This window comes from Brachyhypopomus gauderio, unplaced genomic scaffold, assembly GCF_052324685.1.
Source record: "Brachyhypopomus gauderio isolate BG-103 unplaced genomic scaffold, BGAUD_0.2 sc117, whole genome shotgun sequence".
In the NCBI taxonomy this organism is placed as follows: domain Eukaryota; kingdom Metazoa; phylum Chordata; class Actinopteri; order Gymnotiformes; family Hypopomidae; genus Brachyhypopomus; species Brachyhypopomus gauderio.
The window spans coordinates 604,485-622,179 of NW_027506938.1; the positions used below are offsets into that span (position 1 = coordinate 604,485).

Below are 17,695 nucleotides of genomic sequence, written 5' to 3' on the forward strand. Positions count from 1 at the left end.
TTAAAGTGTGAAGGTGTGAACTGGTTAGAAGATCAGTGAATGTCACTTTCCCCCTGTCCCAGTCCAGCTGAACTCTGACCCTCTGCACTTTCTCTCTAGGTGTGAAGTAGTGATGTTTCTGTCCTGGGCAGCGTGTCCAGTATTTACCAGTGTTTTTATAGTAGCCCAGACTCCACATTGACTCCCAGACCTTCCCTCCCTTTCTACATTCAGACTCTCTAATTACACCCAGTACCCAGTCATCACTGTCTCCAACATCAACATCCCAGAAGTGTGTCCCTGAGTTAAAGCCCTCAGAGCCCAGGACACACACACACGCATCAAATCTCTCTGTATTATCAGGAAGCAGTGATTTCTGTGGTCTGAGTTCTACAGTAGTGAGATCATCAGACAGGTGGAGTTTTGGATGTGCAGTGTTGGGGTCCAGAGTAACAGGGTCTGAGGAGAGAGAACAGAATGAATCATCATGTTCTTCATGTGTTTATGTGATGAGGTCACATCTACAGACTGCAGGCCCTTTACTCTGAGTGAAATGCTGCAGTAGGTTGATAAGAGGGAAGTCATGGTGATGTTGTGTGTTCACCACACACCCCTGCAGTACTTGTGTGCTTGTTTTGACGCTTGAAATTGTGTCTGTTTTATTCATTAATATATTTCTACATATCTTGGATTCATTATGTGAGTATCACATGTTACACTGAGTGTCACACTGTATGTGTGTATTATTAGTGTCTGTGTACTGAAGTGTGTGTGTGTCCTCATTATTGGGTGGATAATGTTACAGTTCCCCCACTAAAGGGCGCTACTCCCAGAGAGACTAACACCAGTGGACAGTCCCCAGACTGAAGGACGGGACCAGAGGACGAGGACCACAGTGTCCAGAACCCCCAGGAGCAAATCCTCCAGGGAGGAGTCCACCGACGTGCCACAACTACAACACCCTCCCCAGGACAACAGGGGGCGACACACACAACACAGACACAGTGACACAGAAAGACAGACACAGTGATGTGGAGACAACAACACCAGGGAAAACTCAGGTACTGACACAAACATGATGTCAGAGACACAGACAGGGACATGGACAGACACTAAGATGGTGACGGATACACACCGACAGGGACATGGACAGACACTAAGATGGCGACAGGGACACACACCGACAGGGACAGACAAACAGACAAGGGAGGGTCCTGGCTGACATGCAGGGAACCTGCTGGTCCCTGGAGGGGCGCCGACCCACAGAGGCTGGAGCAGGGGTGTCTGCTTGGGCTCAGCTGGACTCTGGGCTGTGGGGAGGTGGAGATGTGTCTGGGTGTTTGGAGCGGTGTGTCCTGTTCCTGGAACAGTGTGGGTGTAGAACCTTCTCCACCTCCATCTGTCAGCACTGCTAGGATCTCCACCTTCACAACCACACTCCTCTAAACACTACGACTCCTCTTAATAGGATGGAGGATTGATGGAGGATTGTGGGGAGCCCCTTAGCCTGGAGTCTTAAGGACCCACGTCTCACTTCATACAGCCCTATAGGGTCAGACTCAGAGTGATGGGGAGTGGGTGGTGTGTAGAGGTGGAGAGTGGGTTATGTGTAGAGGTGGAGTGTGGGTGGTGTGTAGAGGTGGAGAATGGGTGATGTAGAGGTGGAGAGTGGGTGGTGTGTAGAGGTGGAGAGTGGGTGGTGTGTAGAGGTGGAGAGTGGGTGGTGTAGAGGTGGAGAGTGGGTGGTGTGTAGAGGTGGAGAGTGGGTGGTGTGTAGAGGTGGAGAGAGTGGGTGGTGTGTAGAGGTGGAGAGTGGGTGGTGTGTAGAGGTGGAGAGTGGGTGGTGTAGAGGTGGAGAGTGGGTGGTGTGTAGAGGTGGAGAGTGGGTTATGTGTAGAGGTGGAGTGTGGGTGGTGTGTAGAGGTGGAGAGTGGGTGGTGGAGAGTGGGTGGTGTAGATCTCCTCATGGACTGACTGTCTCTCCTCAGACCAGCAGTCAACTGATCGTCCCCCTCACTGTTTATACTAATACAGCCTTTAATACTGGAATAGTTCATGTACCAAACACACAATGTTAATGTTTCTCTCTCTATAGAGTTCTAATTGTGAGGAGAACAGAATTACTCTAAATAATCAAAGAACACCAAAACTCACAGTACTGGAGAATCTTCTGCATTCTCTCCCAGACTCTGAACTTCAGGTTGGAAAGATGTTTTGCTACATTGATCAGAGCTCCTGACACCTTCTCATGTTGTTTTGGGGTGTGATGAACTCTGGAAGTGTATAAAGCTGTATTATCATAATATTTTAGCATATATCATATTCTAATTATTTAACATTTAAATTAACACATGAAAAAAATTTCACATGAAATATACAAAGCTGTATTATTATCTTTCATTAAACATATCAGTGTATCTAACCACGTTTTGCACATAATCAGTATCAAAAATGTATTTATATTTTCTTAAATACCGTCTTCATATATCATGTTTCTGAAATAACAGAGACCACATACTGAAGATTTGAATGTATGAGAACAATTTCACAATTTGGTGTGTGATGAACTCTGGAAATGTATAAAGCTATTATTTTTATTTCTTTGCCTTTATTTAACCAGGTTAGTCCCTTGAGATACAAGATCTCTTTTACAAGGGAGACCTGGCCATGACAGAACGAGCAGCAGCACAAATTACAACATTGCAAAGTACATTCCAGAATTTCAAACAATCTTACTTAAAATCAATTAAAACACACACACACACACACACACACACACACACACACACACACACACACACACACACACACACACATTATGACCAATGTTGGTCGTTGTTCGTGTCTGACGCTCCAGGTCCAGAAGTGTCTCTCCTCCCACCATGTCACTCTCTCTTCCTGGTTGATGCGGATTGGCTGTTTTCTGCCCAAGACCCACAGTTCCGCCTTTCAAAGACCCACAAAGCAGCGAGACGAGGAGAATCTTTCTCCATTTTGGTGTCTGGTGTAGTTACGTGTGTAGTTGCGTGTGTAGTTGCTAATATCTGTGATCTGACCTCCCGGTTTGTTTGAGCAATGTTGTATCCCAATCTCGAGTCGCTGATGTATATGATATATATATATATATATATATATATATATATATATATATATATATATATATTAGGGGTGGGACGCAATAAAAAAAATTTAATCGAATTAATTAGAAGCCTTGCAATTAATTAATCGAAATTAGTCGCATTTTAATCGTATTTAACATAAGAAATATTAATTTAAGTTTGAATGATGAATGAATCAATGAACATAATCATAAACATCAACATCTTGTTTATTTTTCCACCAGTCTACTACACAGACCAATAGATGAGTGCAGAAAACTGAGCAAACAGTTTTCAGAACACTGAAAATTCTCACAAAAACTGTTGTTTAATTTTGGGAGTTTTGCTCAGAATACTGGAAGAATACGAATAACTGAAGTAAATCAGAATATGTTTTTTAATACCATTTTAGATGGTAGACTTTCTTTTAATTTCCCAGGCCTCTGCCACAGGCATCTCCATAGTGCCTAGAAGTGGTCTTCTGCATGCTCAAAGCAAATGATTGCATCTTCCATTCATCATCTATAATATGAGCTGTCACACCAAGATAATTCTTGTTGCTAACAGAGGTCCAGTGATCCCGAGTCAGAGCCACATTTGTGGCGCTCTTCACAATAACCTGTTTTACTTCCCTTTCCTCATCATACAGCTGCTGGATTGCAGTTCGTAACCTGCATCAGCTGCCGCAATTTGCAGCACTTCTTGTAAAGCCTGCATTATACTTTCGCGAGTGACCGTAGCGAGCGACTCCACCCACCTCGCGCGAACCTCCACGAACGGCGGAGGCGTTTAAACTTGCCGCGTCTTACTTAAGCCTTCGACCACAGAGAGCGGTCTACAGTCCACAGCAATCCATCTCGCCAGTGAATTGGTCAATTTGTCTGATGTGGACTTTGACATTTTGTTTCTTAATTTGAACCCCGACATGTGGTCGAGTGTTGACTGACGACACTGTTTGTTCGCACTAGGAATACATTTAGCAGCTAAGTTATCATTACTGACCTGCGCGTTAGCCCCAGAGACCGTATATATAATGGACGGTACGTCACCGTTGACTCCCGTTTGAATTTTTGAAGCCACCAAGATGGCGTCCTGGACGCTGCCATCTTGGATGCGGTTGCGCAGTAGATGAAAATTGGAGCCAGAGCATGCGCATTAGAACCGGTAGGCAGGACAGTATCTCCGCCAGAGACCGTATCTCCGCCCCAACTCTGATCACATTCTTTGAGATACGCCCACCAGTATAGACACTTTTGACGTTTTACAAAATAAACAAAGGTAAAAGGTTTTAGTACTGCTGTCGAGAGTTTTGATAGAGTTTTGCTGTTGAGCGCGTTCACATTTGAGCGTCTGGTATTAAATGTCAACCAACGCAGCTATTAATTGTCAATCACCTTAACTCCACACCCCTTTAAATAACACTTAATAACTTCTATAAAATCGTAGATTATCGTAGAGAAAAACACTGGGAGAGACACTAACGCAATGGGGTGTTATAGAATTGACAAAATATAATTGCTCAAAAAACTTATTTTACGTGTAATAAAAATTCAAAGTTTCTCGTCCGGCCCGTTCACTTACATGGGAATGGGTGGGGTTAAAAGTTGTTTAAATGGGCGGGGTTAAAAGTTGTAAAAGTCAGCTGCCACTAGAGGGCAGCTGACACACGGAGGCTTCACTTTTCACTCGTGTCGTCCAGTCCACTTATATATACGGTCTCTGGTTAGCCCCAACATGTTTTGCGTTGAGGTGGTAACGAAGGTGCTCCTGTGATAAGTGAACTCCTTCCTACATAAAGTGCAAATAACACTATTTGTGTTTGTACTTCCATCTGAAAGTTTCTTATATTTAAATTTCCCATCCACCAGCGTAGCCTCTTCAGTCATCTCCATAATGCTCATCTTATTGTGCGTCCATATAATCTGAGAAATATTCCACGGTGCAAAAGTGTCTCATGCGTTAAATGCGTTAAAATGCGTACATTTTTTTAGTTCGTTGTTTTCCATGTAATTAATTAATCGAAATTAACGCGTTAAAGTCCCACCACTAATATAGTGTGTATATATGTATAAATATTTGTGTAAATAGTTTAAGCCTGTTAATACGGCCCAAACGGGAAGAAAGGACTACAACACTTTTTGTTTATCCCGTTCTCTTTGTTTTGTTATAGGAAGTTAGGGTAGGATATTGTATTTTGTTTACTTTTGTTGAACAGGCTTTGGGTAAGGTAGTCGATATTGTTTTGGTTATAGATGTATAGTTTATTATTTTGAGCATCGGGTCGTGTCCTGAAGCTACATCCCTGGGCAATTGTAAATAAAACACAAATCTTTTCACTATCCCCATCACAGTCTCTCCATATCCTTTCTCTGTTAGGGCTACTGCCTAGAGTAGTCATAACACACACACACACACACAGATGATCTGGACCCGACTACTCTTATCGGGGTCTTAAATCTACTCAAAGAAACAATGTCCTTGATTTTTATATCCATCTGTAACAGGTTCCATGTGTATGGAACAGCAAAGCTAAAGGCAGTCTATCCCAGCTCTAGGTACAACAAGTTGCAAAAACTCACTCGAGCGAAGACTGAGCAAACCCTGCCTTTCCATTCAAAAGACAGGATAAATAATAAGGTAGATTATCAATTAGCACTTTATAAATAAAAATATACCAATGTAGAAAGCGTTGTACCTGCAACAAAGTCCAATTCACTTTTGTATACAACAAACAATGATGGTTAAGTGGTCAGCAGTTTGTTATAAAATGCAAAGCACTGTGATACACACTGTCCAGTATGCTCAAACAGCGCACAGGAGCATGCATATTCAATGTATCTCCATAATCTATTATAGGCATAAACGTTGATTCAACTAACCTCTTTTTTTACAGTAAAAGAAAAACAAGATTTATTTCTGTAATAAAAATCTAATCTCAGCTTTTAAATTAAATTAAATGCTGGATATGAGGTTTAAAAGATAACTTCTCATCAATTAAGAAACCCAGATATTTAAAACTTGACACTAGTTGAATCTGTTGACCAAGTTTGGTGCATGTTACGTGTTGGAATGGGAACCCGCACACGACGCGTGTAATGTTAAACCGGGAAGACCCAAATGCCGATCACAAAATAAAACAGTGAACTGAAACCTCCGCCAAATGGAATGCGGGAAAAGCGCCAAAAGAAAATACCTCCGTGAAAGGGAAGAACGGAGGGAAACTCGAAACAGAAAGAGAAACCAAAAGATTGCTGAATACTCGACGCGAGAAAACCAAAACAAAATAAACAAACTGAAGACGCCAGGGGAAGTAGCTGGCTCTCAAACCACAACGGGGAGCAAACAAAAAACTCTTCACAAAATAACAAACGAAACTGGATAGAGAAACAACAGGGCTGGACTTGAGATTGGCCAGAAGTAGCGAAGTGGTGAGCGAACTCGGAAACGACAGGGAAAACAGCGAATACAGTAAGTGCAACAAAGACACATTGATCATCAAGAGAAGGCTGGCTGAAAGCGTGTGGAGACGGCAACAAACAACTCAGCAATGAGACTCTGCAGTCGTCCTCCTTAAATAGGGAGGTGAACAGCTGCAGGTCATCACTGCTGATTTCATGTTTGTGAACGCGTTCGTGAACTAATGTTGGTCTGTGCGCGAGCGCAGTCCGCAAACGAGTGTTGGCTCGGGAGCGAGCACTGGCTCGTGAGTCTCCTCCTGTGGCGACAGGAGGAGCGACTCCGGGGTCAGCCCTGACAGTGCAGACACTTTAGCTGTTTGTGCTTTTGACTTAGAGAAAAACACAAGTTTAGTTTTTCCAGCATTTAATACAAGATTCATGTGATATAATTGATCTTCTATTTGATCTAAAGCTGACTGAAGATATTGAAAAGACTTTGCAGAGTTTGGTGCTGAACAGTAAATAACTGTATCATCTGCATACAAATGTAATTTGGCATTTTGAATGTTTTGGCCAATGTTACTTATACCACTGGATGAAAATTGATATTTTATGTCTAACTGAAACGTGGATTCAATCTGGTGACTATTTAACTCTAAACGAAGCCACTCCTGTGGGATATAGGTATATAGCCTACATAGACCTAGATTGTCAGGCAGAGGAGGTGGAATATGTATAATCTATCGTGATTGTTTAGAAATTCATCAGAAATACCTAGATATCTCAAATTAATTTGAGATGCTGTCTATTAATGTAATTAGTCCATCTGAAAATAAAAGTGCATTTTCCCTAACTAATGTATACAGACCACCAGGGCCTTACTCAGATTTCTTAGACGATTTCACCGATTTTGCAGCAAATTTAGCAGTAAGTAGTGACAAAATAATAATGGTAGGAGACTTTAACATACATTTTGATAATGCGGAGGATCCACTGACAAGGGCTTTTACTTCTATATTGAACTCTGTTGGCATTACACAAAACATAGTAGGACCTACACATTATCAAAATCATACCCTAGATTTAATCTTAACGTTGGGTATCGACGTAGATAATATAAATATACTCCCGCAAACCGCAGCAATCTCCCCAAAGGGGAGCCGCCCACTTCACATTCCACACATTCCTCTACATAGCCCCTCCCCTTTTCTAATTCACCCACATACTCCATCATCACTGACACCTGTCTGTCATCACCTCACTTCCTACTTCAGCCCACTGGTTCTGCCAGTCTCTGTGTATTCCTTGAGTGTAGGGGAGTGAACCTGCGTGTGTTTTCTTCTGTTGCTGCCCTTTGACTGCCAAGTCAGGAAATTTACACCTTAAGTGTTTATCTTGCTCTGACTATCTCTGTGTGTGTGTGGCTGTGTTTTATTTCACTGTGTGTGATTGTCATTGCTGTGTGTGTGTGGCTGTGTTTTGTGTTTTATTTCACTGTGTGTGTGTGTGGCTGTGTTTTATTACACTGTGTGTGTGTGTGGCTGTGTTTTATTACACTGTGTGTGATTGACATTAAAGATTCCATGTCTGATGTTTCTGTCACCCCGTTACTGTCAATATCAGTTTGTTTTTTATTCCTAAATATATAACATTTTTATTCCTTCTTCATATATCATGTTTCTGAAATAACAGAGACCACAGACTGAAGATCTGAATGTATCAGAACAATCACAATGTGTAAAAATATGGAGATCAAACAGAAATAATCACTTACTGTTTCAATGTGGACGACACGTTCTGAGAAGGAAACAAAGTGACAATTGTACACAGAAATTAAAATGCAATTATAATTTTCTTCAAATTATATTCTGTCAAATATCTCTTTTCCTTATATGATATAAAATCAATGTGTCTAAAGACCCTGACACATACACACACAACAAATGTCAAAACCTTTTACTTATGCATTTATGTGTGTGTGTGTGTGTGTGTGTGTGTGTGTGTGTGTGTGTGTGTGAAGTAGTGTCAAGATGGCCAATGAGTGATTCTTTGTCACTTACATTGGTGCATTTATCATGTTTTGTATGTGTATTTAAGTGAGAGAGAGACAGACTGAGTGATTCTTACTAGTAAGAACGGGATGTTCTCAGCTTCCATCTCCTTCTCTGTGTTTCTAATTTGATCTGAAAGAGATGCTATTTCTCCACTCATCTCCTCAATCTTCCTCCTCATCATGTGACTCTTCTGCTCCTCTTCCTCCTTCAGTGCAGCTATTCTTGCTGCTTCTTCATCTCTTAGAAACTGGTGGATCTTCTCAAACTCCTCCTTTATCTGCCTCTCTGTGTGCTGGGCCTGATACTGGAATGGGAGATGATGAGGAAATATTAACTGTCCAAATGTGTGTGTTTCATTATGGTGTACGTGGACAGTGATCACAGCACCATTCAGAACTCAGAGTGACCTTTCACCTTAATGTGTGCTGCTGTTTTATCACAGACTTGTTTATCTTTCTCTAAGACCTTCAGATGCTGCTGTAGAGACTCCAGTGAGGTCTTGAGTTTGTTCTGTAAAAATGGCAGAGGACAGTACGAGTCTTACAGGATTTAATCTCAGTGTCTGTATCTGTACTGGAGATTACAAAGATTACAAAATAATGTCAAGAATGAAAAGAAAGCCACATTTACTCTTTGACCAAGTTTCATTTACTGTAGAATAGTAATACTATATATTTACAGTATTTGAATAAATAAACTTTGAATATAATAATTGTGAAGGTTTGTTTTAATTCTCTCAAATCCCATCCCTTGACAGGTTTAATCTAGCCTATTTAACATTCATTTCAAAATAATCTAAACCATGGAGGAAAACAGATATTACAGATAAATATATATATAGTATGTTTCATACCTTAAAGTCACACACAGCTTCATCTACTGGACAGCAGTCGTGAGTTTTATGTGCCTTTGAAATCTGACACACCACACACACAGGCTGTTGGTCCTCCAGACAGAAGACTTTGAGTTTCTCATTGTGCAGACTGCAGAGAACCTCAGACCCAGCAGAAAATCTCTGACTCCTGCTCGCTAGAAAAGACTCACACAGGTTCTTTAGTGCACGATTAAGAGGAGGGTTGGATTTAGAAGATCTTCTTCTACAAATTGGACATTCTCGAGATCCCTTGGTTTCCCAGAACTGCTGCAGACAGGTTTTACACACACTGTGGCTACATGACAGTAGAACAGGATCCCTGAAGATGTCACAGCACACAGGACATGAAAACTCTTCTTCTGACAGAGGGTTTGTAGCAGCCATTTCCTCCAACAGCTGCTGTAATAGATAGTTTTGCCTGAACGTCAAATCCGTAGGCTAAGTGTAGTTCTTCATCCAGGTTAGCGAGTATAAGGAGTTGATGCCAGAGCATAGAGATTATCTAAACATTTATGACAGACGTGAGTCAAGACAGGTGTGGTAGTCCAAGGTTTACTTGCTTAAACGGGCAGCTGTGTACAGGGAGGAGGGGACTGTATAAAGAAGTCAAAAAGATGAAAACCTTTATGATATTTCCACCAGATAGCGCCAGTTCACAAACATTATTGAATCAGGGGAACGTCAGCTAACACTGCCTTAGTTTTTACAGTTTAGTTACAGTCTGTAATGTCTTCTTCTTAACTAAAAGCAGATCTAAACAGGTTTTGAGACTCTTCTTAAAGCTGTTTAGGGATGAAATGCCTCTGAGAGAGTTCCAGAGCTTTGGGTCATAGTGGCTAAAAGCACCCTCGCCAATCTTTAATCGGCTTTTAGGAATCACCAGTAGATTACTGTTTGAAGACCTGAGAGACCTGACAGGAACATATCTAACCATCATTTCACTGAGGTAAAGAGGAGCAAGACCATGAAGATATTTAAAAACCATGACTAGAACCTTAAAATCCATTCTAAAGCTGACAGGTAACCAGTGTAGTGAGTGGAGTGCAGGTGTAATATGATCTCTCTTTCTCCTGAGGGTCAGAACCCTTGCAGCAGCATTCTGAACTCGCTGTAGGTGAAAAATAGAGCTCTTTGGAAGAGCAGATAGAACAGCGTTACAATAATCTAGCCTTGATGTGATAAATGCATGGACAAGTTTTTCACTATCAGCAGGAGAGAGCATATCTCAGACCTTAGCGATGTTTCTGAGGTCCATTTTATGAGAGAGGAGGGAGGGACTGTATCATGTCTGTGAAGGCCACGGCACTGCCAGCACTGAGATAATGCTAAATTCATTTACAATTAACAAAATTATTTTTTTTAATTATTGTTAATAATAAAATTACTAATAATATGAAACACTCCCCCACCAGGGGCAGGTCCTTCCAGTGCGCCCAGCGAAGCCCCGGACCCACACTGACGGGCAGGCCTGGGGCCGCCAGATTCACACACGTCTGGGAGTCGCCGCCCCCAGATGTGGGAGTCCCCATGAAGCAGCCTAGATCACCTCCCTGGGAAGACAGGGAAAAACACGTTATACAGAACAGGGACATTCACAAACACACACAGAGGAACACTGAACACGAACGGCACAAAAGGGGAAAAAGGGATTGAGGAGAAACTGTAACGTGGGAGTACTGGGAGGTACTCACCGCGTATAGTGATTGAAGAAAGGTGGATCCAAGTGCCGTTTAACAGCACAACAGCGTTTGTCAGAACAGAACGCGAGTGCGAGAGTTAAAACACGAAACACAACCCAAATGAATAAACGAAAGCAACGCGGAAAAGTCAACGCGAGAAAATAAAAGGAAAGTCGTGGAAGCACGGTAAAACGATAAACAAAACCCAACGCGGAAAACTCAACGAGTGAAAAATAAAGCTCAACCTTAAGGAGACCGGAGAAATAAACAAAACAACAAACGTAACTTAAACAGCGCAGACACAGGCAACGTGAAAACGAAACTAAAGATGCCAGAGAAGGTGGCTGGCCAGCAGGCAGAAAAACGCCGCAGCAAAACAAAACCCCTTCCTAAAATATAAAGTCAGAATAAAGACAGGAAGAAAAAAAACAGACTTGGGAAAACTTGAGGTAGGTCAGAGCGATGCAGGAGATAGAATCTCGAAGAAGAGAAGGAGAGACAGAGAGAGAGCGGCGACGAGACACCTTGTAACTTGGAGAGTGCAACTTCGGGGAATGAAGGAGCAGGCTGATAGCGCGAGGGCAAAACCGAACGAATCAGCAATGATCCGTTTCCCACAGCTTCCTTAAGAAGGCTTCAGACAGCTGAAACAGATCATTGCTGATTACGCTCTGCAAGTCTAGGACTGACTCTGGTGCCCCTCCTGGTGGTGGAGGGGCACCACTAGGCCCGAGACCACACGGGCCCAACGCGACAGCCCTGTCACGGCGGAAATCCCGGATAAGGGACCGATCAACGATGCGGGAGGCGGGGACCCAGGAGCGTTCCTCGGGGCCATAACCCGTCCAGTCAACCAGGTATTGGTCCCGACCCCGAACACGGCGGTGGTCCAACAACCGGTTGACCGTGTACACAGGACCACCATCAACCATGCGGGGAGCCGGCGGGGCAGGAGCACGGGGCATGTTACACAAGACAGGACGGAGACGAGAAGCGTGAAAAACCGGGTGGACCTTCATAGACGGCGGGAGCACCAACCGGTAAGCGACCGGGTTGATGCGCCTGTCCACCTTGAAGGGGCCCAGGTAGCGAGGAGCCAGCTTCTTGGTTCCGCCGCGGACAGGCAGGTCCTTGGCGGACAACCAGACGCGCTGACCCGGGCGAAACGACAAGGCAGGAAGGCGGTGCTTATCGGCACTCCGACAGTAGCCGGAGAAGGCAGACATCAAGGCCTTACGGGCCTTACGCCAAGCCACGCTACATCGCCGCACCAAAGCCCGGGCACCCGGAACGGCTGCCTCCTCCTCCTGGTTAGCGAACATAGGAGGGGCATACCCGTAGAGGCATTCGAAGGGGGACATCCCGAGGGCCGAGTGCCACAAGGTGTTATGGGCATACTCGGCCCACAGAAGCTGGTCAGACCAGGAGGAGGGGTTGGAGGAAGCCAGACACTGAAGCGTCTGCTCGAGGTCCTGGTTGGTGCGCTCAGTCTGCCCATTAGTCTGGGGGTGAAACCCAGAGGACAAACTAGCCCTGGCCCCCAAGAGCCTCAGGAAAGAACCCCAAAAGCGACTGGTGAATTGGGGTCCCCTGTCGGACACCACGTCGGTAGGAAAACCGTGGTGCCGGACTATGTGGTGTAGGAAGAGAGAAGCGGTCTCCCGGGCCGAGGGGAGCTGAGGCAAGGCCAGAAACCTTGCGGTTTTGGAAAACCGGTCTACGATGACCAGAATGGCGGTGTTACCTCGAGAGGGAGGCAACCCGGTCACGAAATCTAAGGCGACGTGCGTCCAAGGTCTCAACGGAATAGGCAGTGGACGTAACAAACCGGCCGGTTTGGTATGGGTCACCTTGTTTCTGGTACACGTCTTGCAGGCGGTGACGAAACGAGTCACCTTTTGATCCATCCCGGGCCACCAGAATCTACCCTGGAGGAGTTTCAATGTACGTCGTGACCCGGGATGAGCAGCAAAAGGTGAAGTGTGACCCCACTCCATGACCTTCTTACGCAACCTAGGGTGGACGTAGAGACGACCGGAGGGGCCACCACCAGGCCCCGGGTCACTGGTGAGCGCTTGTTTGACTTCTGTCTCTATGGCCCACTGCAGGGGTGCCACAATTTTGGAAGCTGGCAGCACGGTGCTAGGCCCAGAGGTGGCAGGAGGCGACTCCCACTGGCGGGACAGAGCATCAGGTTTGGCATTTTTTGTGCCCGGACGGTAGGAGAGCGTGAAGTCAAAGCGTCCAAAAAACAAGGACCACCTGGCTTGTCTGGGGTCCAAGAGTTCCTTGTCCCCCACGTCATAATTGCGCTCAGCTGGGGACATGCGATGGGAGTAATACGCACACGGATGGAGCTTAGGAGGGGACCCGGTTCTCTGGGAGAGAACAGCACCTACCCCGTAGTCAGAGGCATCGACCTTAACTATGAATGGTAGGTCGGGATCCGGCATGCATAACACTGGTTCAGAAGTGAACTGAATTTTCAGGTCTTCGAATGCTCGCTGGGCTTCGGGAGTCCAGACGAAGGGACCGGGGCTCTTTTTGGTGAGAGTAATCAGGGGAGCCGCAAGGGTACTGAAACCCTTAATGAAGCGGCGGTAGAAATTGGCGAACCCTAAAAAACGCTGTACCAGACGGAGTGAGGTAGGAGTGGGCCAATGAGCAACGGCCCGGACCTTGGAGGGGTCCATGGCCAGAGTGTTCTGGGCGATACGGTAACCTAGAAAACCTATTTCCTGGACATGAAACAGAGATTTTTCTAGTTTAATAAACAAGTGGTTTTCGAGGAGTAGTTGGAGCACCCGCCGGACGTGTTTTCTATGTTCAGTCTCGGATTTACTGTAGATGAGGATGTCATCCAGATAAACAAAGACGTATCTGTCCAGAGCCTCCCTTAGTACTTCGTTAATGAAGCGCTGGAACACGGCCGGGGCATTCATTAAACCGAAGGGCATGACAAGATACTCATAATGGCCTGAGGGTGTGATAAACGCGGTCTTCCACTCGTCACCCTCTCTTACCCTGACTAAGTTGTAGGCACTTCTCAGATCAAGCTTAGTGAAGATTGTTGCCTGCAGGAGGGCCTCAAAGGCAGTAGCCATGAGGGGTAGAGGGTGACGATCCTTGACCGTGATCTTATTAAGCCCCCGGTAATCGATACAAGGTCTGAATCCCCCGTCTTTTTTCCCCACAAAGAAAAACCCTGCTCCAGCGGGAGAGGTTGATGGCCGGATGAATCCGGCTGCCAGGGCCTCCTGTATATAAGTCTCCATGGCTCTACGTTCAGGTACGGCCAGGGAGAAAAGACGGCCTCTAGGGGGACTAGTGCCTGGCAGTAGCTCAATGGCTATGTCATGAGCCCTATGAGGAGGAAGGAAGCCAGCCTTTTTCTTGCTGAATACCTCTCTGAGGTCGTGGTAAACAGCAGAAACCTGAGTTAGGTCAACAGGGTCCGGGGAGTGACTGGTAGTGGTTTCGGGGTTGCTCTTTAGACATGTTTCCTTGCAGATGGCTCCCCAACTACGGACTGAACGGGAAAGCCAATCTACTTCTGGGTTGTGGCGTTGGAGCCAAGGAAAACCCAGAATAAGACGCATCTGGGGCACGCTAATGACATAAAGGGCGAGCTGTTCTTTGTGACCCCCAATACTCATGTCAAGCGGGATAGTCTGCTTATTGACTTCGCCTGAAGTCAAGGCACGTCCATCAACGGCCGCTACAGACAAAGGCTTGTCTAGGTCAACAGGTAAGCGAAACGTGTATGAAACGTGTATGAATAAACCATTGCTAGGAGGGTTTGAGACCGGGCCCGCCAGGACCTCCTCAGTTACTGGCGGACCGCTCCTTTTCCCTGTAGCTCGGGGCATTTTTGGAGTTTATGCCCTTCGCTACCGCAGTACAAGCATCTACCCTCCTGAAGGCGCGCTTGTCTTTCTTGCCTAGAAAGACGTGTGTGAGCTAGCTGCATAGGCTGCGGCTCGTTAACAGCCTCACGTGGCTCTACAATGCATGTGGTGTCAGGCTTAGGTGTAACTGCCTGATGTTGCAACCGTCTAGCATGTCTACGTTCGCGGTAACGATTATCAAGACGCACAGTGAAAGCGATCAATGCGTCGAGATCAGAGGGAGGATCCCGAAGTGCCAGCTCATCTTTGAGCTCATCAGTTAACCCTTCCTGATAATTTGCCGTGAGTGCGTCAACTTCCCATCCGCTTTCTGAGGCTAGTGTTCTAAACGCCAGGGAATAATCAGCAACAGACATTTTACCTTGTCTTAGGCGCAAGAGACGAGACCCGACTACACCCCCTGAGAATGGATGGTAAAATGCGCTCCTCATAGCCGCGGCAAAACGCTCGTGTGTAGTGCATACTTCTGCTTGTGCTTCCCATAGAGGGGTAGCCCAAGCCAGAGCTCTTTCTGTCAACAGTGCTACCACATAAGCCACTTTAGCATGCTCAGAGGGAAACCTGGAGGGCTGCTGCTCAAATATTAATGAACACTGCAGCAAAAATCCTCTGCACCCCTCAGGATCCCCTGAGTAGCGGGGTGGACACGGAAGAACAGGTTCAAGGTGTGGAGCTAAAACAGGGAGTTCAACAGGTCTAGCGGGAGGTGTAGGTGAAACTGCAGCAGAACCTGCTAGGGTCTGTATGGTGACTGTAACGTCATTAAGTTGCGCCGTAATCTGTCGCAATACCTGTTTGTGGCTGCCAAGCAACTGCCCTTGGTTAGTGAGGGCAGCTCTTAACTCTGCTGTTTCGTGCTTAGCGGCTGGATCCATGTTCAGGCTGATTCGTTCTGTAACGTGGGAGTACTGGGAGGTACTCACCGCGTATAGTGATAGAAGAAAGGTGGATCCAAGTGCCATTTAACAGCACAACAGCGTTTGTCAGAACAGAACGCGAGTGCGAGAGTTAAAACACGAAACACAACCCAAATGAATAAACGAAAGCAACGCGGAAAAGTCAACGCGAGAAAATAAAAGGAAAGTCGTGGAAGCACGGTAAAACGATAAACAAAACCCAACGCGGAAAACTCAACGCGTGAAAAATAAAGCTCAACCGTAAGGAGACGGGAGAAATAAACAAAACAACAAACGTTACTTAAACAGCGCAGACACAGGCAACGTGAAAACGAAACTAAAGATGCCAGAGAAGGTGGCTGGCCAGCAGGCAGAAAAACGCCGCAGCAAAACAAAACCCCTTCCTAAAATATAAAGTCAGAATAAAGACAGGAAGAAAAAAAACAGACTTGGGAAAACTTGAGGTAGGTCAGAGCGACGCAGGAGATAGAATCTCGAAGAAGAGAAGGAGAGACAGAGAGAGAGCGGCGACGAGACACCTTGTAACTTTGTGGGGATGTGCCTTGGGGTAGGCGCGACTCCACGGTTCACACTCTGAGAGACCAGGGTTCTCCCCGAAAAGATCAGGCCGGACTCCGAAGTAAACTTCACCCAGATTTTAATCAGTGCAACAGACGTGAACGTAGTCCCTCGGATCAGATAAAACAATAGTAAAACCTCGTACAATAAATGGCTCTGGCGATATGTCGGGGCACACTCGCTACCCCTCCAGGAAGGTCGTTCCCCCGATAGATCTTCTGTTCGGCCTTTTAAACGAGTAGCCCCGCCCCCAACCTTGTTAGACTAAACCAACATCTTGGAGCGGGACCACACGTGCCGCCTGTTGGAACATCTATACAATACACATGAACATGATAATACACCATTGTTTGTTAATCACATCCTGCATGGTTATGATTTCCTGTCTTTCCCTTGTCCTCCTCCTACAGGATCAGTAGGACCCGTCTCCCCCCCTCTACTGCCGACCGTGGGCTCTACCGGCCAGCACCAGGGAAGCCCTGGAAGACGGTCCTCCCCCCCCTGAGAACATAGGACATCCGGTGAGCTATTAATCTGCATACCCATACATATACATACACACAGTCCAGGTGATGGGTCAAGTCTCTGACCCCATCACACACCCCCCCCTTCAGCTAGTCACTCGGTAGAGGGACGTGAGAGGAAGTCCGCAGGCACATTTTGAGTTCCCTTCCGGTACCGCACCTGAAACTTAAAAGGTTGTAAAGACAAATACCAACGGGTAATCCGTGCATTGGTGTCTTTCATCCTCTGCATCCACTGCAGTGCACGATGATCAGTCTCTAAGATGAAATCAGACCCCATCAGATAGTATTTCAGAGAATCAAGGGCCCACTTCACGGCTAGAGCCTCCTTCTCCACTGTTGAGTAGTTCATCTCCCTCGGAAACAGCTTCCTACTAATGAACAGAATTGGTCTCCGTGCATCAGCATCCCCTTGAAGCAGCACTGCCCCCAGGCCATGACCCGACGCATCTGTCTGGACCACGAACTGCTTCTCGAAGTCTGGGCTACACAGAACTGGCTCTGCACACAAACACTGTTTAAGATCATTAAAGGCAACATCACATTCTTCTGTCCATTTTACCTTTTGAGGCTTGTCCTTTTTGGTCAAATTAGTCAGTGGCGCCGCTCTATTGGAGAAGTCCGGAATGAATCTCCGGTACCAGCCAACCAGACCTAGAAATGATCTCACCCGCCTCTTTGTGGTTGGAACCGGTGTTCTCCTGAC

At 45.8% G+C, this 17,695-nt stretch overlaps 1 protein-coding gene across 1 annotated transcript in view; it reads right to left on the reverse strand.

The window, feature by feature from the left end:
- LOC143497944 (E3 ubiquitin-protein ligase TRIM39-like) overlaps positions 1-10,547 on the reverse strand; it is an 11,278-nt gene extending 731 nt beyond the window's left edge. Inside the window, exons 1-6 of the mRNA XM_076993603.1 lie at positions 9,383-10,547; positions 8,944-9,039; positions 8,603-8,833; positions 8,250-8,272; positions 2,134-2,252; positions 1-438 (exon numbers count right to left, since the gene is read on the reverse strand). The exon at positions 1-438 is cut by the window's left edge and continues 731 nt beyond it. Coding sequence (XP_076849718.1) covers positions 1-438; positions 2,134-2,252; positions 8,250-8,272; positions 8,603-8,833; positions 8,944-9,039; positions 9,383-9,787 — 1,312 coding nt within the window. The 5' untranslated portion in view covers positions 9,788-10,547. The remainder of the gene's footprint in view (positions 439-2,133; positions 2,253-8,249; positions 8,273-8,602; positions 8,834-8,943; positions 9,040-9,382) is intronic.
- Positions 10,548-17,695: the final 7,148 nt, after the last annotated feature.